This window comes from Megalops cyprinoides, chromosome 8 (genome assembly GCF_013368585.1).
Source record: "Megalops cyprinoides isolate fMegCyp1 chromosome 8, fMegCyp1.pri, whole genome shotgun sequence".
NCBI lineage: Eukaryota > Metazoa > Chordata > Actinopteri > Elopiformes > Megalopidae > Megalops > Megalops cyprinoides.
Genome location: NC_050590.1, coordinates 10,874,697 through 10,897,559, shown reverse-complemented (window position 1 = coordinate 10,897,559; position 22,863 = coordinate 10,874,697). Strand labels below are relative to the sequence as shown.

Below are 22,863 nucleotides of genomic sequence, written 5' to 3'. Positions count from 1 at the left end.
CATACATTTTGTTTGACAATAAAACATGACAGTGGTGGCTACATTACCTGAAAAGTGCTAAGATCTTACTTTATTAGCTAGTGCATATATTGCACACATTGATCAGAATGTCACTGGAAGTCCTGTCAATGGGCTCTCTTTTTTCCCAAATTTTTATTGATTTTGACAAAATACATGATAGACAGTAACACCACCCAACAACCCACCCCCAGTGGTGACCCCCCCCCCCCCCCCCCCCCCCTACATGACAAAATATAATTGCAGATTAGGCATAGGGCCCAAGAGACAACTTGGCAACAATGCACATAATACATACAGGCAAATCAGAGCTGCTCTTTCATTAGAGAGGCTGCAGAGGACCAGGCTGCAACAAGTCTTTGTACTAGCCACTGACATTTCCATATGTACAATGTCAAGACATGAGTACATCCAGTGTATCCAGGCAAGAGAGTGCAGGGGCTGCCAGCACACAGCAAGCATTTTTTTTTGCAGCAGCAGCAGTGAGACCAGAGAACAGTAATGGTTTCTGTTGTGCTGAGAGATTAAAGGGGGGGGGTGGGGGGGGGGGGGGAATCACCATTAAGCGTTAAGAGTCTGGGGCAGTACGGAATGCGAGTACCAACAACGCGGCTTAATGTGGAAGAAACTTCCAAAACTTCTTCATCTCAATGGGCTCTTTGATTGGAGAAGAATGTTGCTATTTTGCAGAAATGATCTGCTGGCTGGTTCTTCTGGCACATGGCTACCCTTTAGCCTTTGATTAAGAAGGATTCAAGGCAGAGTGACCCTGTCCATTCTGTCCTTGGTGTACACATTTTATTGTGTAGTTGAATCTCTCATACGCATCCTTTATTTACAACCTATCTGAAATAATGCTCTTCAATAATGTTCTTCAATAATAAGCCATTATTGATTCCACTGTATCTTTGTTGAAGATACATGAAGAGACATAAAGAATGCAACACTTACAGTCTATTTTAATGGACAGGCTGATGGAGGACATATTTTGTTGCCATTCCAAAACAATTGTAATATACTACTGATCTCTTCATATGGAGGAGGGGGGCAATGCTTCAACATTCACAAAGAACATTTGACTGGACAGTCTGTTGCTGGGTGATAGCACACAGATTCCCTTACGGTCCTGCTCTGTATGACTGACAGCCACTGCCTAGTCATCTTGTCATAATCACTTCAAATAAAGATGAACTGAAACAAGTGTGAACAGTCTTGGGTCTGTCTCCCTACTTCTGCCCATTTAAAATAGATCTGACATTTTGGTGACAACCTGGGGGCTTTGGAGCACTTTGTTTCATAGGCAATACAAGTCAGTATTAGAATAACATTCAGGTATTGTATAACATATTTGTAAATAATGGTAAAATAGTAAATTCAAAATATAAGGAATCTTTTGTATATTTATGATTTATCAAAAATAGTGAATTTATCACCAGATCTGTATGTGCATTTGTATTAAAATATTTTTGATTCTGTATTCAGTATCTAATAAAATGTATTTTACTATACCTGAGTAAATGTATTTTATGTAGATTTTGTGGAATGTATTTAGAATTGGACATTACAAAAGACCATATATGTATAGAATCTAATATGAATGTATTGAGATTTTCTCTAACATGCTGTATATTTTTTATCAGCAGTAGATTCCTTCACTGTTCTATATGTCAGCATGCAGTATATTACTTTATTCAGAGGTTGGAAAGAGTGCAGTCAGAAGAAAATCTCTGCTTAATCCAAGTTTTTGGCAAACAATCTGATTAGATTAGAAAAATCTACTAATCCTGAAGAAATCAGATCTTTTTGTCCATTCTGTATATTTAAATTCAGAAAATTCTAAAAACTGTTGCAAAATAAATTACCTGCAGCTGAATAAAAAGGAAAAGATAGCCTTTTTCTGTCAGAATTTAAAAATACTGAGGAATTATTTAAAAAATATATGATGCTACAAACAAATAACACAGATCTGCCTGCTCAATGAAAGGATTTGAGTCCTACCTTTCACTTCAATAGTGGCATTGGCAGGTGGTGCCGTCTGAAAGGTATAAACGCACATGTATTCACCAGAATCGTCTGCTCTTGGTTTGCTGAGTCTGTGAAGATAACCACAAAAATGGTTAATTTTAAGTGCCTTTCCCAACTAGTGGACTTCTAAATGTCTTAACACATTTTCTTAACCCTTGTCAAGTACTGTCATGAAGCCATTTATTTAGTATTTGCCTTGATACTGAACATGTTTGCCACACATTCCTCAGATGCCCTGACAGACGTTCCATCTGACTTTGAAAAGTGCAGATTCTGCTGGGGGGACGGACAACTAATGTTGTCACTGGAACTGTCTGATCCATCCAGTCAGCTTGAGACAGAGTGGAAGATTACCCACATAGGATATGACAAAACTAGATCGCAATAGTTCAGCGTACTCTGACTGCTCTATCAGCTCCAGGGTGCTGCAATTGGTCACACTGCATTGATTGCGTGATTCCTAATGCTAATGTACATTTATTTGACATTTGACATGTTCAGGAACCACAAACAATCAGTCAAGAACCTTGACTAGGGCCCCAGAGAGGCTCAGCGGTTAAAGTGTTCACCTTGAATGCATGCTAGGCTTTACAGCCCACGTTCAGTTCCAACTGTGTCATCAGACGAATATGACCTGGAGCCCACAGCAGCGGAACGAACTGACATTGCTCAATCAGGGATAATGGTATGGTGGCAGTGGATGCTTGGCTCACTGCCATCAGGCACCCTCAGGTTTCTCAGACAACGTCACCTAACCCACTAATCCTACAACAGGCACTTTACTCACTTTAGTGCAGTACAAATCTTGTAGTGTGAGAAATATTGCCATTTGACACGTGTAACAAACCTAACATCCAATTTGTCATTCCAAAAGACAGCTGTGTTAATGGTAAAAAGCATTTAACAAAAAAAAAAAAAAAAAAAAGAAGAATCTTACTTGAACTCTGTGTTCTTAAGAACACCACGTGTTCCAAGAATCTCCTCCCCATTTTTCATCCAGAAGCTCTCACTGTGTGTGCTGGGAGCATTCGTCAGGTTACACTGCAGGGTGATTGGGGAGTGGGATTCCGCAGGAATGACCAAGTGATCGGAGGCATTGATCCTAGGCTCTGAAAAACAGAAACAATCACCACTTGACTGCAATCTAAACAGGACTCTGTGTTGGGACTTTATTAGAGGCGGTACAGAGCAATCTCTGTGAGAGAGGAACACAGAAACAAAATGCATATAGCTGCTTCAAAAAAACATGAACACTCCCCAGCAGTTTGAAAAAAAAGTCCATGGTATGAATCTAGGAGCACAATTTCATCAAACTGCAATATGCTTTGTGCTTACACTTTTAAGCAAAGAACTTAAGCCAATGTACTTTTTTTGTTTCCTGTTAAACATAAGGTAAATACTGAAATGAATAAAGAAATTTATGTAGGACAAAAAACACAAAAACAAAAATACATTTTCATTCCATGTTAAGGACAAAGCATATTGTTTTTAGACTGAATAGTGACCATAGTTTTACACTGCACATTTGATTGTCAAGATTTTCCCACAACCATTCATGAATACAGTAATGTAATTTCTTCTAGATCAAGTACAGAAAATAAAATGAATGAATCTGCTATAATTTAACAGACCATTCTATTCTAGTGTCAACTTTCATACTTACCTTATTACTAATAAGGTAACTACTACTACTAACACTACTAATAATGGGAGTAAAATTGTTTTGATTAACTTTTTCATGTATATAACCAATTAAACGCTGTCAACTTAAATTTGAGTCTTAAATTATTATACCCCCGTGAGCCTATGCTATAACTTAAGAAATAAAAAGCAGCAGTTAGTACATTTTATCAACATATCAGCTATCTGATGAGATTTTCAATATCTTAAAAACAAAAAGTGACTGGGAGTAGTATACAGATTTATTGTTACAACTGGTTATCACTATGTATTGGTCTTAAGAATACTACATTTGTATGAGATTTTCATTTGATTTTGAACTGCCTTATAGGTTATCTATATATTTTCTATTTACACAGCATGTGCTGTATAGTAGTAGATTGCTTGTTTTGTACGAAATCCAGTTCTGGCAAAATATCTAGCCTTAGTCACCCCCCCTTCTCAGTTGTCATATTAATTTTCCTTCCCACAATTCAATCTCTAATTTGGTTGAATTTACACAAGTAGTTTTTTTTTCCATTTTAATAGCATGACATACCCCCAATGTCACTATTTACAAGGCACAGAAAAAAAGCCTGAAATCAAACTATTGTAAAACAGACATTATGTCAGACAAAACATAAAAGTGAAATAAAGAGGAAAACAGCAGTTTGACTTCCAAGGACTCTGCAAATCAAAATGAAAGAAGGTAAAAAGGGTTAGATGAGATAAAAAAGACATGAAACAGAGTGAATTTGCAACAAACATGGTATTTTCAATTGCCCCAATACATGCATATTTTATTTCTACATTTGCATTGAAAAGTCTTGTTCCAAGATCTTATCATAATAAAGTATAAAGGTATCTGAAATTGTCAAAAAGTAGTTACTACCCTATGAAAGCAGTATGCAGCCTTTGCAGTATGCGTTACAGAGATACACAAGACAAATAAGACAATTAGTCAATAAGTGTATAATGACGTATATTTTCCTTGGTGTTGACACTGATCCACAACATTTAACCTATAATCTCTGCTTTACTGGAACGCCATTTCCTCCACACCGATTCAATGTCATCAATACTTAATTCATCTTGGAATCATGACACAGTTATGGGCATTCTCTGACTGCTTCCCTTATGATCAGGAAAAACGACAGTGAAAGAAGGGTGTCTGTGTACAATTCAAGCTATTCTCACGCCAAGCTTTTCTGTGTCAGAGGTAATCCAGTAGCAGTCCAAAGCTCCAGCAACACACCTGTGCTTCTGGGATTATGGGGGAAAGTGTCTGTGTTGCTCTCATTTCAGACATGAAAATACCAACCCTGCAGCTGCATGAGACACCCAGCAGCATGACACACATGGGCAATGTCAGGGTAAAAAACGACACAAAGCCACAGTGAATCACTACTGTCACATCTTATTTTGAGGCAGTGTAAAATACAATAAAAATCACAAATATAACATCAAATCATAAACACAATGAAATATGACTTGAAACACATAAACATCACAAACCAAATGCCATGTTTAAACACACTGGGTTTGATCACTTTTCCTCATTCCTCACACTTGTGACCCCCCACTAGTGTCCCCTAACTCCTCAGATGCAGTACTGACTGCGAACAAACACCCAAATGTTCCTGTTTCTTACCTTTCATAATCGCCTAAAGATGTACCCCTCTGTCTGAACAACAGCTATGGAGCTCCATTTCCTTCCCATTTTTTAAAACCTGTTTTCTTATTCAGTGCCTGACTAATTTATTACTGAATGCTGAGAAACTGAGCCTGGAACTGGACCATGGAGAAAAATCACCTGGTAATGAACAAAAACTAGTATTATTAGTAACATACAGATAATGTTAATACTACTAATAATATACTGTTATTACATTTATTAATTACAAATTAATAATGATCAATGATATTGTTCCTCACCAGTTAAAAAAAAAAAAAAAAACTTTCACAGACAAAGACAAGCAAGGACACAGTTAAAATTCAGGCAGGCAGAGCATGTACAAGGTCAGCAAAGATATGCTGTATTTCAATCTGGCATATAAAAACAAGCCGTACATCACTGAGAAAGCCAGCCTCATTCTTCCTCTTCCACATGCAAAAGTCAGGGTCTGTCAGGGGATAGAGACCCAACATGACAGCACAGGGAGGGAGGGAGGGAGGGAGGCGGGGCAGGACTGTAATCTCAATATTGGCTCTGACTGTAAACCCTGAGATCAGTGCAGTTCTGGGTAGCGGGGGGGGGGGGAGCCAGGCCTGGTGGTGTGTGACTCCAATTAGCATTCACGGCACCTACTGCTGCAGTGCCATGCACCCAATCGCCTGTCGGAGAGGCGACAAACACCCGCTCTCTTGCTCCCTGCACCACCACCACTCCCACTCTCTCCTCACAGTCTACATTACAGTAAGTGCCACACACACACACACACACACAGCCCACACACTGCGCACGCTCACATACAGATATTCATTCAGAAATACGTGTTTAAGAAGTACAGCTACAAGGCACACTGGTTCATGTGAGGTGTGGGGAGGGGGTTGTCCTTGGAAGGTTAGCTGAAGGATACCTGCTTTAATGTGGAATACACAAATAACAATGAATTATACATTACACAGCATTACTGGTATTGCATTAGTTTTTTCTTTGAAAAGAGCTTTGGTTTCAAAATTGTTCTGTGGTCGGCTGTCCTTCTATTAAGACATACACCTTCAGCATGTTTTCATAGTTCTTTGATTACCATTATAACTAATAATTAATAATTCAAAACACATACATTTTGAGCCAACATTCCTATTGCTGGGGTAAGCATGTCATTTCCCTCTTTCAATTGACACACAAGTGACTTGTGCATGACATCTTCATCAAGAGTACTCAACCAACACACACACACACACACACCATCCCAACAAAGAGAGCACTCATCACTGCTTAATGTCACACAATGGCACTGCTTAAAACATTTTTCAAAAGGAAGTAATGCCGAGTACTCCTGCATACACTGTTATTTGCACTGTATGTACATGTAATGCTGATCTACACACAGTCACAAACCATGACACCGACTACAACAAAATCAATACAAGACAGTCCACCAAGTATTTAGCATTTCCAACAACAAACTATACATTCTTATCTACACCATGGTTTCAACATGTATAGCCTGTTATATACATGTAATTCTTTGCACTACATGTATATAATTAAATAAAACATTTATTTTCAGTAATGACAGAATATACAGTGGGATCTATATATCTGATTTTGGTATTGATGAACATTAAACAAATAAAGTGCTGCACACGTTGTGTTGTGTTTGAATATCTTTTATTTAAAGAGTCATTATGGGTGTGTAATGGAAACATGAAGATTACAACAAAGAATGGCATGGTTTTACTCTAACTGAAAGTCATTAACCTCATGTATACACCACGACTTAGACCTTTTGCTACTGCTTGTATGCCACAGCCCAAAAGAAGTCAATATATAGATGGTATGGTAAATGTAGTGTAGCATAAAGTTTGTGTTCACATTTTAGAGTTGAACAATTTGTGAATAGCAGTTAATAAATACGTATTTACAGACACTGTAAATACTTTACAGACACTCTGGTGCACAGAGTTAAATAAGAGCAGTCTGAGGCAAATGCTTTTGCTGGCCTCTGGCAACAACTGCTGCTGCACGCAACTGGTAACACAAATATTCTTGTGCACCTATGAACAGGTCACTCGGTCTTGCATTAATGAAGCTCATCCACTTGATAATGAATGTATATGAAAGTCTGTATGCATCCAACAGAAGAGGATAGGATATAATGTCATTACTGATTCACAGTCTAACATTCAATGCAAAGAAGGCACAGTGGGAGAGTGGGAGAGGTTGGTAGGGACTTTGGGTGGGGGTCTTAGTTTGTGCTCATTCACAACAGTGGGGGTTCAGGGTTTGGGAGATGGGACACAGGTTTTTCACTTAATTCTGTTGGGTTCAGTTTGAGAAGGGGGCCACATAGCACATAGGTGCTATTAAAATACAGAGCACAGTATTGCTTAGAGTCTATGCAACTGAGAAAGAAATCTAAATTTAACTACAAAAATATACATTCATTGGGGTTTAGTTCTTCTTTTTTGATTTTGGGGGGGGGGGGGGGGGGGTTGGCTAACATGACAGTTTGACAACAGATTCAGCCTGGGAGTTTCAGCCTGGGAGTTGTTGGAGGAATGGGGGTCGGGGGGTGGGGGTGGAGTTAGTTGTTAGTTTGTCACCATCTAGGTACTACAGTACATAGACCGCAGGGTTTAGAGCACTCACTCTGCAGAACGGAAATGGTGGCCTGGGCTCGGATCCAGGTGATGGCCGGGTTTTGGCGCAGGTCGTTGCGGCGCGGGTCGTTGCTGGCCCGGCACTCATAGGTCCCAGAATCCTCCAGCGTGAGGCGTGTAATGCCGAGCACGCTCACCCCGTTGTTGCCGTAGGCCGTGTTGATGGAGACGCGCCGCTTGCGGGCGCCATCCCACAGCTGCTTGAAGGAGTCGGCCCGGTTGATTTCGGCATACCACCATTGGATCTCGGGGGTGGGGTTACCAATCACATCGCAGTACAGCTCAAAGGTGTCTCCCGTGAGCTTTGTCTCTGACATGGGCGACTTCACAAACCCGGCTGGAGAGGAAAAGTGTGTCGGGGGTGGGTAATTTGGGGTAGCAAAGGATAAGGGTGGAAGGGAACAGGTGGGGGGGGGGGGTCAGGAAGGCAAAAGGATGCAGGGATAAATGAAAAAGGATCAGTTTGAAAAAAACAAAAAGGAAAATGAGTAAAAACAAATAAAGGAAAAAAGCAGACCACAAATTATATGTGGGTGGAAAAGCAGTTTGGTATAAGAAATACTAAAGAGAAATAATAGAAGGAAAAAAAGAGTGTGCATGAATGGAAAACAGGTTAATGGCCCCCCCTGAAACCACCACAGCTCTTCAGACCTCTTCATCAAGCACTGACTCCACATGAAATCACAGATCACACACCAATTACCTATTGTAAATCAAGCACAAATTAAAGTGACCTCCGCTATAACACCCTACAAACCTCCAGGTGCTACCGCTAATGACTGCAGTACAGTTTTCTGATAATTCTCAGTCAAAGCTGTCAAAGGTATTACAGGTATAACTTTTATAACAGGTTCTGTAATAACTTCCCAATAATGCATTAGCTCAGTTTTTATTAATGAGGAAAACTCTTGCAGGCCCGAGGAGCTTCAGCCTAAATTAAATACGAAGAAACGTCTAAAGCACAACAGAAACCACTGGGAATTTCATTTGCACACGCCATTCAATTTATACAAACTTATATGATCAATTAAGTATTTACTTACAAAAAAGCAAAAAATTAGTAAAAAAAAATCATAAAAAACAAAATAAGCGATTGCCTTTGAAAAAACACTAAAAGCTTCATAAACATTAATCACAACTCACAGAAGTATTGCCTTCAAGACATAGACGATCTATTTGATGATAGACACTGTTTTACAAGAGGTCAAAGCAAATACTAGGATTTTGAGTTCACAGCTAAAAGAACAAATAATTTGATTATCTAATTCTTACTCTTTATATACAAAATTTCAATTACTGTGATTGATTCAGCTGTGAATGAATTATCAGCAAAGAGGAAGTATTAACTTAATCCTTCAGAATACAAATGTGGCAAGATACAATGAAACACAATGTACTCTGTACAAACACAACACTGGGACTGAATCATTCCAACACTGAAACTGTTTAAATATTCCATTTGTAAGAATCAAGCAGTCCATTTACAATTTTCATTTCTAGTTCATTTGGGAGTACCCATGATACGTAATATGATACACAATCAAGTTCAATTGCATATAACGAGTGAAAAAGCCATTTTAGAACTTTAAAACCATGGATCTTGCACCTTGTAAGTAAATTACTCTAGCTCAAAGTACATAAAAAACTTTGAAAAAAAATGTGCAGTTCAGCTTAATGCTTGGCTGCAAATTGACACAGCAAGAAAAAGAGATACCTTCTGTCAATCAATAATATCTCCTTCTTGAGTATTATGATAGTCTTAGGATCAATCAAAGAGATGGATTTGAGAAATTCTACTCTCCACTATTACTAATACTACAGTATTCTATATTGTGCACTACCTACATGCTCCAGACAGGAGAAGCATAGCTGTCCTCTAAATATGGTACACTGTATTAAGATTCTATTTATGTTCAGAATTGTACATGGGTCCTGACAAATAAATCAAATAAAATAAAAGCAAAACAAATGTGAACCAGCAAGGCACCCATGTTTGAGGCAAAACCTGTCACACTTTGCAATCAGTGACTGTGCAAGAACAATTTAGCCTTCAAAATGCCAAATATAAATGAGACACTCAAAAATAATCAGTATGAGTAAAACTATTATTTTATGTTGAATTGGTTTGTTGATTGTACTGACTTTTCAAAGGCATTCCAACCCACATAGCCCTGGAAATTTGCATAATTTCACTCTAAAAGGATTTAATATGATTAATTTTTATTGTATTTTATTTAATAAAGGATGGTATAAAAATACAGTGCACTCAAATACGTTTTGTTCCATGTTTGAAGAATTTAGGACATTTCAATTAAATCAGAGGAAAATGTCATTTACAACATTAACTTCCATTTCATAAATTCATTTGTAATTCCATGTTTAGGAATTAAATGCTTATAAGAATCAAATCTGACTGGACAGATGTGATTCTTATAAGTGGAGTGCACTGTTACATGGAGCAGCAATTATCCCCATCACAGTAATGGTCTACCAGCCATAAACCCTTCAAATTACGACACATGCTGCATTCTCCAAGATTGTAGGACATCATTTGTGGGGCACACAGAAATATTAACTCTAACTGTAATGATACATGTTGCATCTGTCCAATATTAAAAAAAAAATGTTCATCTAGAGGACAGAGGCTTTCCTGGATAGTTTTAAATGCCAGCACAACAAACCTAAGAACAATGAACCAAAGATATTTGTCTGTTTGAGAGATTTAAACCCAGAGGTTAAAGCTAAATTCATTATGCTGTTAGCCCAGAAAAGGATAAATTTAGACATGACAATCAGTCGGACCTTTATAGTGCCCGAGAGCAGATTTATGATGGCTGTGGCAGCATACTTCCCCCAGGGAAAACACGGGCGCACGCAGAGAGAGAGGGAGGCTGTTTCCATAGGAGCGTTCTTTAACAACAAAGCTGGTCCTTCTGCAGTCATTTAGGGAAACAATTTCCTCATACTTCACAGCCCTACCAACAGAAACAAACAGCTCCACAGCCAGTTACACAGGATTTATTATAGTATTGAATTACAATTAGTACCACAACAGATGTATAATCAATATCTGAACACAGCAAAGAACCATGCTTGCATAATACTGACTTCTCCAGTATTGCAAAAATCAGGAATTTGAAATGACTGGCATCACATCAGGTACTATAAAACACCTGAACATTATCTATTTCAAAACCAATCTATACAAAATCATACACCTTAACAACATGTTCAGCCAATCCCTTTACAAATACTGTTTTAAAGGAAACTGTTGATTAGATAATGGCCACACTGAACACAGACCAGTAAGGTGGTGACCTCATAGCTGGTTGTGGACATGATGTTACATGCTGTTTTTTTATAGCTAAAAATAAAATTAGAAGCTAAATACAACTGGATAAAAAATCAGTGGTTGAGAACTTCTCCTCCAAGAGGAGTGCATGCTTAATTCAGTTTAGAATTGTTATTTAGTGTCTACTGTGTGTGAGAGTTGTGAGAGAGGGCGCGAGCGCAGCCCCTTGCATCATCAGCACCTCCACTGATAGCAGCAATTGGAATTTATGCAGGTTGGCAGCAAGCAGGTGGCTTGCGTGTGAACTGGCAGCATACAAAGCAATGATTGTTATCCCATTATCTGTAAGAAATGGTTAAAACAGTAACCTGGTACAGCATCTGGAGTAAAGGCAATTGTCTGAAACGTTAAATATGCGTACTCTGGCCATGATGAAGGCTAGGCTATTTCCTTCATATTAGTAGGCTAGCTAACGTTTCGCACAGCGCCATTAATTAAAAAACCAATTATGTAGGCCAGTGTTTCTCAAACCTCTCCTGGAGTACCCCTTGTCCTGCATGTTTTACATCTCTCCCTGCTCCAACACAGCTGATTCAAATGATCAACTCGTTATGAACTCCTGAAGCTGCTTAATAACAAACTGATCATTTGAATCAGCTGTGTTGGAGCAGGGAGAGATGTAAAACATGCAGGACAAGGGGTACTCCAGGAGAGGTTTGAGAAACACTGATGTAGGCGACGGTATCAATAATAGTAGGCCTACGAAACATTTCAAAGCCAAATTTGTAAATGAATATAAGTGTATAATGACGTTAGCTTGTAATGGTGTTATTCTCAAGCATTTTCTTTTCTTTTCATAGCTAGCTAAGGTTACAAATAACCTTAGCTTAATTATTATGCTTCATACCGTAGACCTATGTATTTTGATGCTCTAGATAAAGTTCCTACGATTTATTTTTCATTCAGCAATGCATGTTGCAGTACAATCTAGGTCAGATGGTGTACCTTAATTGAAACACAAATACAACAAAATCTGACCCCCATCTCACTTTATCAGATTGGTAAAATGAGCTACCGGGTGGTCCATCATGGGGATTTAGCTCAGATGTTCAGAACACTGTCACTCTGTTTAAGATCGTGGCTAACAACACCCACCAGCCATGCCAATATTCATGATACACCACAGGAGCTTACATCATAACGCTTTAATATGCAACCAGGTCAGATGCTGTCTGTGGTTGGCGACAGATCCAGAATAAAAGGGATGTCAGGGACCTGGAGTCAATCAGCAGTCAGTATGAAACTGGGCTCAGCAGTTGGTGGCTGCTGTGGTCTGTGGCTTCACAAATAAAGTTAACCCCCCCCCCCCCCCCCCAGTCACTGACAAACAGCCGGACATAAAGGTCACTGTTTCAACCTTCCACACTCAGTGCTCCCAGCACAATGTTCATTTTATTAGCTGATTGAATATTCTCATTCAGTTCAGGGATAACTACACTGTACTGCACTGTATCGCCTGATGGATACAGTTAATGCTTGTTTTGGCAGCACTGTAGTGTACTGTTTCAGGAATTAAACTCCTGAAATAGGAATTATTAGAATTATGCACTACAAGCATTGGTCAAGGCGCTTAACATTACATCCTTCTGTAAATATCCGAATCTTTCGATGGAAAACATGTAAAATGCAAGTTATGTAAGCCACCCAGCAAAATGACATCTGCTTACAAAATGGCAATGCAATATTCTTAAGCCAAAAGGACAATATGTTCCCATGCTGGCTGAACCCTACCCTGCAAATGCAATGGTTATGCAGCCTGAATTGTGCTTCCAGTTGCCGGGTAGGATACGAACAGTGCTGAATGGTCCATGGAAAAAAAAAAGACAATTCAATTTCTCATTTTCTTTTTTCACGGAGAGCAATCTTCACAGATGGCACAAATGATGTACAGAAACACCACCGTCTTGAGTCTCAACATTGCAAATGATTGGGTTTCACTGACTCACATGTGCCCTGACACCTACACGTCAGAACATGAGCACTTCACCCAGAAGAGAAGGACACAAAGCCCTGCTGTCAATATTTAATGAGAAATTAGATCCTTGTCAATTTCGTATTACGGAGAATAGTGCAACCAAAGTTTCACGCAGCGTTTTTTCACCGTCTTCAACTCTTTCCACCTACTTTCACCTATTTCATTTCAGCACAATGAAACACTAAGAGACCTTGTTCTAAACCTAGTCCAACACTGAAATGATTCACTGTACTTTCATTGTTGCCTCTCTCTAAGGAGAGACTTACCTACTTCCCTCTTCCCATATATGAAGCAATCTTAATTGTTTTGTCTTATCTGTTGAACTTGTAGCCATGCCATCTATACTGATCTTCAGTAAGCAGCCACCAAGTAGATCCTACGTTGTTTGCAAACCAACAGAAAGTACAATGCACCATAATACTTTACATCCTGGGAACAGACATTTTCTCCAGCTGCAAATAAGTCTGCAAGTGGATAAGACTATGGATCAGGGTCAGCAGATCCTGCTATTCAGACCCATCTACAAGCTGGTGTAAGTCAACAGTATATGTCAACTTCAGGTGATGTAGGCTTCTACTCAGCAGCAATGCATGATAGATGTCCTGCCCATCAATGCATGGTCTGAGTGAAACTAACAGCACTTCTGATATGTGTGATGTTCTATGAAACTGTCATAATTTATATGAACACACCTTGGTCTGAGTCACTCCATGCGAAAATAACCAAAATGAACAGCATAACTTCAGCATGCCCCTTTCAGATTGTATTGGATGTGGCCACATACACTTGTAATGTGGACATTCAAATATACACTTTTTGAGCCAGAAGAGATACTATTTATGAGATGTGGTTGAATGAAGTAGTCATTTTTTACTTCTGTGTCTACCCAGGAGACCTTCAAGATACTGTTTACTTTTTATTACATGCAAGATTTAGTAAAGACCTTGGCATCATATCAAAGTTCTGGTTGGACCCTCATAAATTTTTGTCCTTTGAAGTTTTTGAGAATTTTTGCCCCATCAGTCACTGATATTATGGCTTTGTGGTGCATTTTGCTAACTTTCATCTTTACTCTCATCTCCTGATAATTAGGGCCAGTCAATAGTCAATACCAAACCTGATTTTGTTAAGAAATAGCATCATATGTTTCAGCCTCCATGTACAAGTAGAAGCATAGCATTTCTGTGTGGGACCTGTGTAGTTTTAGATATATACAGACCATACTGTGCCTGAGAGGGAGGTCAAAGCTATTCAAGAAATTGATTGTAGTTACCAATGCCTCATACATGCTGTGCAATCAGACCACAACATGAGTTCACAGGGATGTTAAAGTTATCATACAGTGATCTGGCTATCATGACCTTTTGTTGAATAACTCTGATAACCACCCTTCATTATATGGGCAAACATGAAATAAATATGTCAAAAATATGGTAATGGCTTTTACCATATTAAATGGCAAAATATGATACTGCAAAGTCTACATTTGTACAGTTGTATCCAAATACACAACCAGGTCAAATGCTGTTAGTGTCTAGCGCCAGATCCAGGCTAAAGGGGATGTCAGGGAGTTGGAGTCAATCAGCAGTCAGCAAGTAGCAGTCAGGGCTCAGCAGTTGGTAGCTGCTGTGGTCTGAGGCTTCACAAATAAAGTTTACCCTCCCAATTACTGACAAACAGCTAGACCTAAAGATCACTGTTTCAACCTTCCACACTTAGTACTTTCAGTTGCAAAGTAGGATGTGAAGAGTTATCAAGGCTGTTCAACAAATTGTACTTGACTGCCAATGCCAAATTCAAATTAAAGTTATCATACAGTGATTTTGTGATCATTATTTTTGTTGTTAACCCCTACTCATTATATGGAAAAAGCATGATAATCAAAAATATGGTAAAAATTAAAAATTAAATGACTGTATTTTTAAATATTTTGATTTTAGAAAAAAAATATGTATTTGAAAAAATAAACTTATGTAGGTTCTTAACAAACTTAAAAGACTAGACGTGTAACACAATATAACACTAATGTTGTGACTGCATCTTACATAGATCAAAAACCAGGAGAACTGAAAGGACTCCTGAGTATGCATAAAAAGCACAAATGTGACTACTACAGTTAACTATGTCTATCAATCATTCATGATACATATTATAAAAGGTGAAGGCCTCAACACCAAACACAAGGTTCCCAAATGTTGCAGATAAGGAATTGCAAAGCTTGATCCCAGTGCTCACGTGTCACTAATTGAGAGATAGCAGTGCAAATGCTGATGGTTCTTAAAACTAATGTTCCTGCCTGGAGCAACGCAGAGTATGCAGTAATTAGTGTTTGTGTCTTCTGAAGAAACATCTGGGAACCAGCTCCATCCAAAGGGCAAAATCTTCTCTGTCCATTGACTCTACTATGAAGATATGCTCTTGCTGAGTCTACTCTAAGTCAGAAAAGCTTAACCATGTTCACCCACACACACATATCTGTAACCTCACCAAAGAGACCATACCAATTAATATTGCACAGATACAGGCTGAAGAGCTTTTGCTTACAAAAATGATTCACAGTGCACTTTTTAAATCCTTTTTTAATGACTAGACTATCTGCCATTTCAACAATCTGAACAATAGGTTTTATTAGCACACCTTTCAGCAATCATCTCTCTAAAACCAATGGGAGTAATGACCCCAGAACCCAGACTCAATTAGCAGGCTTTCACCAAGGGAAATTAATTTAAATAATCTTTGATCGGTTTATTAATAGGCTTATTTCATAGGTACATTTCTGCTGTTATTGCACAAAAGCATTGAGAGCTTTTGACAGCCAATGAGAGCATTTGCTTAGTAGCAGGTTAAACCTGGGCAGGCTTCAAATGCGTTTTGGTGCTTAGAGACATAAATCATGCCCCACCTCCAAGGATGTGGGATATGCCATCACCTCATGGTCTGTAAATCGACAGACTGGGACCCATCACAGAATAGAGTTCCTCACTGTGCGTGCGTGTGTGTGTGTGTGTGTGTGTGTGTGTGTATATGAATGGTGCTGTGAGGCACAAATGTAGACTAATGTATCCATGTGCTGAACCGCTGATACACTACAAATTACAAAGCCAAATACTCTTTGATTAATCCTGAAAAATGAACATCATCCAAAACCAGCTCTCAAACTTCATATCATACAAAGTTACAAACTCTCACTTCAATTCCACAAGGAGTTCATTCCACACAAACGTGGAGGAACCTACTGCAAATGGCATTCGCCAACAAGTGAATCTTCTCCAATAGAAGGTGCTTTCTGCCAGGACACAGCAAAGAAGCACAGTTGTTTAATGAGATTTAAATCCCAACAGCTCCGGCTTCAGATCAAATGCGTTAATCCCACTCAACAAGCAAACATCCCTCCCTGATTAACCCTTTTGGAGGTCGGGATGACAGAGCTGCCGACCCCTTTTTGTCTGTGTTTACACAGCCATATCGGCGCCATGTCATAGGCCTGAAGCTCACCTCTTTGCCCATCATATTGAATTGACAAGAAACGTCCCACACCATTGCACTTGCTGTGTTCAGAGGACAACTTTACAGGCAGTACTGAGACTGTAATGAGTTTCAGGCCAATCAGAAGTGCTAGGAAATATGAGCACACCTTGAACTCTTATAAGGTATCTTTCATTTAATGCAGTAGTTTCTTATATACTTATACTGAAACACACTGTCTAAATCCAGAATGTTTTTCTTTACATTTGAAATCTTTTTTTTTTCTTTGAGTACTAAAAAGATAAGTATAACTGCTACAGTACAGACTACAAACACTGCCGATCTCAGCTCTAATATTTACAAATACTGTAATATTATAAAACCCAGAAATGTAACACTAGTGCTGCAATAATTGAAACAAATGTTTTTAAAGATATACATCCATTGAGCTACCACCCATGCAATTAGAATCTCATTTTTAGTGCAACCATCTCTCAGTTACAAAAACTCTGTCAGTGCCTAATGGGTATACTATGGGCCGTGTGGATAAAGGATGCATAAAGGGGGACACGCTGCAAATCCTCCTCCCTCGGACTGTTCCAAGAGTTGGGGGACAGCAACACAGCCAGTTGCTCAAGCTGCCTGAGAACATACATTCCAACAGTATTCTTTGGCTTAATTCCGCGATGCATGAGGCAATTTTGCGGTTGATTAGATATTCATTGGCCTATATTTGGCGTGTGAGCAATTGATGATATGTGGTACCATACGCTATTTTCAACTGCAGCCAAAAAAAAAAAAAAAAAAAACGCTTTCATGTTGTACATAACATTATATAACAAAACATTACGTGTGGCACCATGCCTCAAAAAGCTTCTTTGGGTCAGTGAAACAGCACCACTCCTCTCATGCACAATGAACATTTGATACATATTTGATATTTAGGATGAACTTAAATAGTTAACAACAGTCCACATGACGCAGTCCAGATAGAGCAGTGGTGCTTGGGCTACGGTGCGAGTTAATGGATTCTCTTTCACAAAAGGACATTAAAGCACTCCTTGCGCTGTGTCTCAGTTCTATAAATAGAAATTTGCTGCAGACTAGACCGATGTTGTATCTGGCATTCTGCAATCTACAGAGCAATTACACTCACAGTGCAAGATATACCACTGGAAGCTGTGATCACAGCTAGAACAATCAGTGTCTCACTCCTCAACATTACATTAAGAAAGAATTAAATCTATTCATTTAAGGTTCATTATTTTCTGTGCATTCCTTACTGCAGGGGATGTGTATGTGTTTAACAGCAAGTGTGTTACTCATCTATCTTTCCAGTAAATTTATTAAATATTAATACTGACAATGGGATATTAAATTACATAGCCAGTGACACCCCACTTCAGATCAGCAGTAAGGAATAAATCTAGCAGTATTTTACTCTACTTTCAGAAACAACCTTTTTACAGTTGGTGCATCGGGGATGCCAAAAACAAGAAACAGAACACAGAGCCAACACAAGGCATCAAATGCTCATTTGTAATGGTATTAAGCCCTGCAATTCCCAGGGCGGGAAACAAGGAACATGTTGCAAACAGGATTTAACATTATTATCACATTCAATGAAATACAATACTGTATAAGAACAATAAGAAGAATCCAAATCAGATGTGCATTTTGGGTGGTCTTGGTTAATGCTTAATTCACAGGCTTCAGATATTACTCACAGTGGTTAAAATTGCCTACAAATATCCAATGGCAGTACTAGCACTAACTTGCACAAAGTTGTAGGAATATTGGTGGGACGTATCACATAAATAATCATAAATCTTAAATTTAAATGCACTCTCGGTCAGGCTGTCACTGTATATTACTCTGCAAGGTCCATATTATACAATAACACCTTTACCCTCCAGGCCCCCTCCTTCTTTTGCACCTTTTCTGTTACTGTTAGATTTGTCAGCAACCAAGCAGAAAGACAATATATTCCATTTCCTTTGTCCCTAATTGCTATCTAGGTAGTTATGGGTTAGAGATATTTTACATATTTACACCATTTGTAACTTGGACGCAAGGCGCTTTTTTCTGCATCCTACAGCATATTTGTCATAGGATAGGTAGCTATTTATTTTATATCATTCTGTTGCCTTTAAAAACGCAAGTTAGCATTGGCTAAAGAGGGTAACGGAAAATTGTTTCTCATATTTAAAAATATCGTTTTTATGCTGATTTCACAGGAACAGCAGTGGCAGTCACAAACAACTGCAGAAGACATCAAACTCAAAGTTTCTAAGGAAGATGAAATCTCCCTTTTTAAACGTATACATATTTTTATATTCTGTTTTAATATGTAGCATTCCATGTTACAGGACGTTGTTTATTAGCTAAAGCTATGCACACAAAGTTATTGGAAAATGTACAGTTTACCCGTGGATGTAGGCTACGCTTTCAGGTACGCAGCCCGTTGGACTACCTCAAAACCGACCTCAATTGCCTAGAAAAACTGCTACGCTAAAGCACACTTTTTTTAGTCAGTGCACGAAATAATTAGATATTGCAGACAACAGTAAAATACTCACCTAGGTAAGGTCTGACACAAATTACTTCTGTGTCAATACTATATCTTAAAATAATGCAAAACGGGAAAAAATGCCTTAAAAACGTCGGTTACGAAGAAACAGTAGATCTCTCTCTCTCTCTCTCTCTCTCTCTCTCTCTATATATATATATATATATATATATATATATATATATATATATGTATATATATATATATATATATATGTGTGTGTGTGTGTGTGTGTATGTATCACGCAACCACATACCATGTACGCTTCTGTTCATTTCATTTCGGTGTGGTGAGTGCTGTATTGCACTGACCGTTGGTTTGCAACATATATTGCACGAAAGATGACAAAAATAAAAGGCACAAATTCTGTGCTCTACAAAGCGAGTTAATTCAGTTTCAGGTTACATAAGCCGGTGCTTGTATGCAACACGAAAACCGTGCTGTTAATTGTAAAACAAAATGAACAGTGGTTCTACACAGTCACCCCCTCGAACCCTTCAGAACCACATCGTCGAACCAAGATCATTTCATCATTTTATTTGCCGGCAACCAGTCTGCGACATCCAACGTTAACGCCACTCGTGCATGAACTGTATATGATCCTTACCGCTCTGAGCCGAGACGAAACGCAGCATCGAGACCCCAAATAGAACTACCGCCAGCATCTCTGAACAGGGCACCATTCTTGGGCTTCGCTCGTTCTGGAGGCCAGGCACCGTCAGGAAGGATGGGAGAGGAAAGACACCGATCGGGGAAATCGAAGAAGAGGGACGGGGGAGCGACGCTGAGAAACGCAGAGGTGACACAGCACCCTACTGTAGTGCTCGAGTCAGGTTACCCTGGAATTGCGTTTAGATGTAGGAGGATGACGTAGTTGCGTAGGCAAAAGCGGTGTTTCTTTGGTGCGACTAGGCAGCAGGGGAATACTGCAGGAAGGCGGTTGCTCAGAGATGCCGATGTACATGTAGACACACTGGAGAAGCAGCCAGCCACCTCAGATTACAGAAGAAAGATCCCGCGAGATCACATTCCTTGCATCCTTAGGTCTGCGAGATCAGAGATGCCCCTAGCTTCAATCGTCAGCAGTGGACCGAACCAGGTTGCCCCGCATTATGAGTGGTCAAATGATTAAGGTTCTTGGTCGTTCAGTATGTGCTGTACTCGCGTGGTTGAGCTGCAGTTGTGGGGGTGTACCACTCGAATAAATTATGCAAGCTAAAAGTTGCCCACTACAGCTGTAGTAATTAGTGAAATTGCACAAAGAGAAGCAATAATAATCACAATTGTTAGTTGGGCAAATGTAATGCATTTCATTTATCATATTATTTTCAAGAAGTGGATGTTGGGTGAAACAGTGGTCGCAAGGAAATATTTCAGTTAACATTTACTTTTTGTCAGACCTCAGGCAATGACAGTAGCAAATACACCTTTGTCTGCATATTTTTTTAAAATATAGGATGCACGTTTTATAGTGTCTTGTAGTGCATGTTTATTAACGGGAATGTTGATTTGAGGGTGATCACAAATTAACTATTTATCACTAATAATTAATCAACATTAAGAAGACATCTTTCATGTGTTTCATTTTGACAAAAATCTGAATATTGTGGCTGGGCACTAATTTTAGCCATTTTAGAATAGTGGTGTCCTGTTATTAAAATGCATTAAACACTGAAATCATGGATGTATCGGTTGGACTTAATACAGTGGTTCCACCTCATTCATATTTGGAGAAGATGACAGTGATTTCAATGATAAGTTTAAATTACATTCGTGAAATGTATGGGGAAAGCTACTCAAAGTCACTTGTGAAATGACAGCTCCTTGGTTTGGTGTCCTCCCTGGTTCGTAAGCCCTGGGATTTGATGGGTTAAAATCCCTAAGAGGTCATAACAGTGTCTCTGTACTTTCCGCTTAGGATCATATAGATGTTTTCTGAAAACATTGCTGTGGTGGATCCGTCATGGGTGGTTGTTTTAACAACAGATGACTTTCATCACAGAAACCTGGAGGAGCCCTGACTCTTTCAGCCACAAAGGCTCAAACATGGCTTCCAGTAATTCTGCTTTATTCTGAAACTTCCATACCATTCAAGCATTCTCATACACTGGAACATAACATTCTCTGAGGAAAAAGAAAAAGTAAAATAAATAAATAAATAAAGTTTTCACATCCCACTGTATAAAATACTTTATCATGTTGTTACAAAAGAAATGAATGATGAAATGAAATAACTGATGAAATTAAACATCAGGATACACATATAGACAAGCACATTACCTTTCACCACAGATGATAATTTGTATGTCACTCATCCCCAATGTCAAATCCTTTCTAAAGCGGATTGTATGATGCAGCAAGCAAGATGGCAGACAAGTGCATAGTTCCATAATGATACCCTCTATTGTGAAACATTTTCCATCTTGTCATATTAATCTATACAAATAACATAACCTCTTTTTTCCCTAGGATGCATAAGACCCATCACCCAGTCATTACAAATCCCGTTTTTTAGTAGCCATTTTTTAACTGCGCCATTGTTGTATATTAATTTAAATTCTGACATTCTTAATATAGATACCACATTTCTACATATGTAGTCCAAATAAACTGCTGGACTGTTGCAGAATAATAAGGCACTGTTTCATATCCTCCTAAATTACGCCCACATACTGCCATCTGCTGTTCAGATACATGAACAAAAAGGAGCTTTCCAAGAACAATACACTGAATAAAACTCATTCAATGTTTCAGACAATAATGAAATGTTAATTATCAATAATTGAGACAGAGAGAGAGAAAAAAAAAACAACTCATTTTCATTGATACATGAAATGTACTGTCTCATTTTAATGCCTTCACCACACATACTGGATTTACACTTCGCATGGGTACTGATTCACATTTTGATGTACCTGAACTCACTCAGTTGCAGTCCTAAAGCATGGGCTGTGTTTTATAATCATTATTATACCTTTTACTACTGTTGCTCCTGAGAACAAAAATAGCATTGGCATCTTTACTAATATTTTAACAACTTAAAGTCATTTAAAAGGGGAAAAGAAATATATTGCACTGAAACGGTTGATTCTAAACTATTAATTCTAAATTATTTGTCTTTGTTTTAAAAAAAAAACAGTTACTAAATCTGATCAGTTGTAATTTGGGAAATACTGTAAATAAGGTCCTTTGCATGTGTCCAATTACTGAGCAGACTGAGTTTCCCTCCACTTTAGTCCCTGCCCTCTCCAGTGTCTGAGGGAGGGTACATTTCAAAAATAACCACACCTTCCACCTCCTGTGAACCAATCAACTGAATAAATGTAAGCACAACCACCACACCTTCCTTTGTTCTTCACCAGTGAGATTGGAGATGTGGTATTCTGCCTGCAGGGCAGTCCTGCCCCAGAATAGTGTTAACCACGCATCACTGACCTCTTCTGTGTGCACAAATGTGCCCCTTCTATGAGA

The 22,863-nt window shown here is 38.7% G+C and overlaps 1 protein-coding gene across 3 annotated transcripts in view; it reads right to left on the bottom strand.

Moving 5' to 3' along the window:
- Window positions 1-20,453, bottom strand: part of LOC118781879 (neuroplastin-like) — a 32,509-nt gene extending 12,056 nt beyond the window's left edge. Inside the window, exons 1-4 of one of the 3 annotated variants that reach the window (XM_036535007.1) lie at window positions 20,000-20,453; window positions 8,021-8,368; window positions 2,981-3,152; window positions 2,017-2,111 (exon numbers count right to left, since the gene is read on the bottom strand). In XM_036535007.1, the coding sequence (XP_036390900.1) occupies window positions 2,017-2,111; window positions 2,981-3,152; window positions 8,021-8,368; window positions 20,000-20,075 (691 nt within the window). In that variant the 5' untranslated portion in view covers window positions 20,076-20,453. The remainder of the gene's footprint in view (window positions 1-2,016; window positions 2,112-2,980; window positions 3,153-8,020; window positions 8,369-19,999) is intronic. The other 2 variants (XM_036535008.1, XM_036535010.1) reach the window with 2 other exon arrangements.
- Window positions 20,454-22,863: the final 2,410 nt, after the last annotated feature.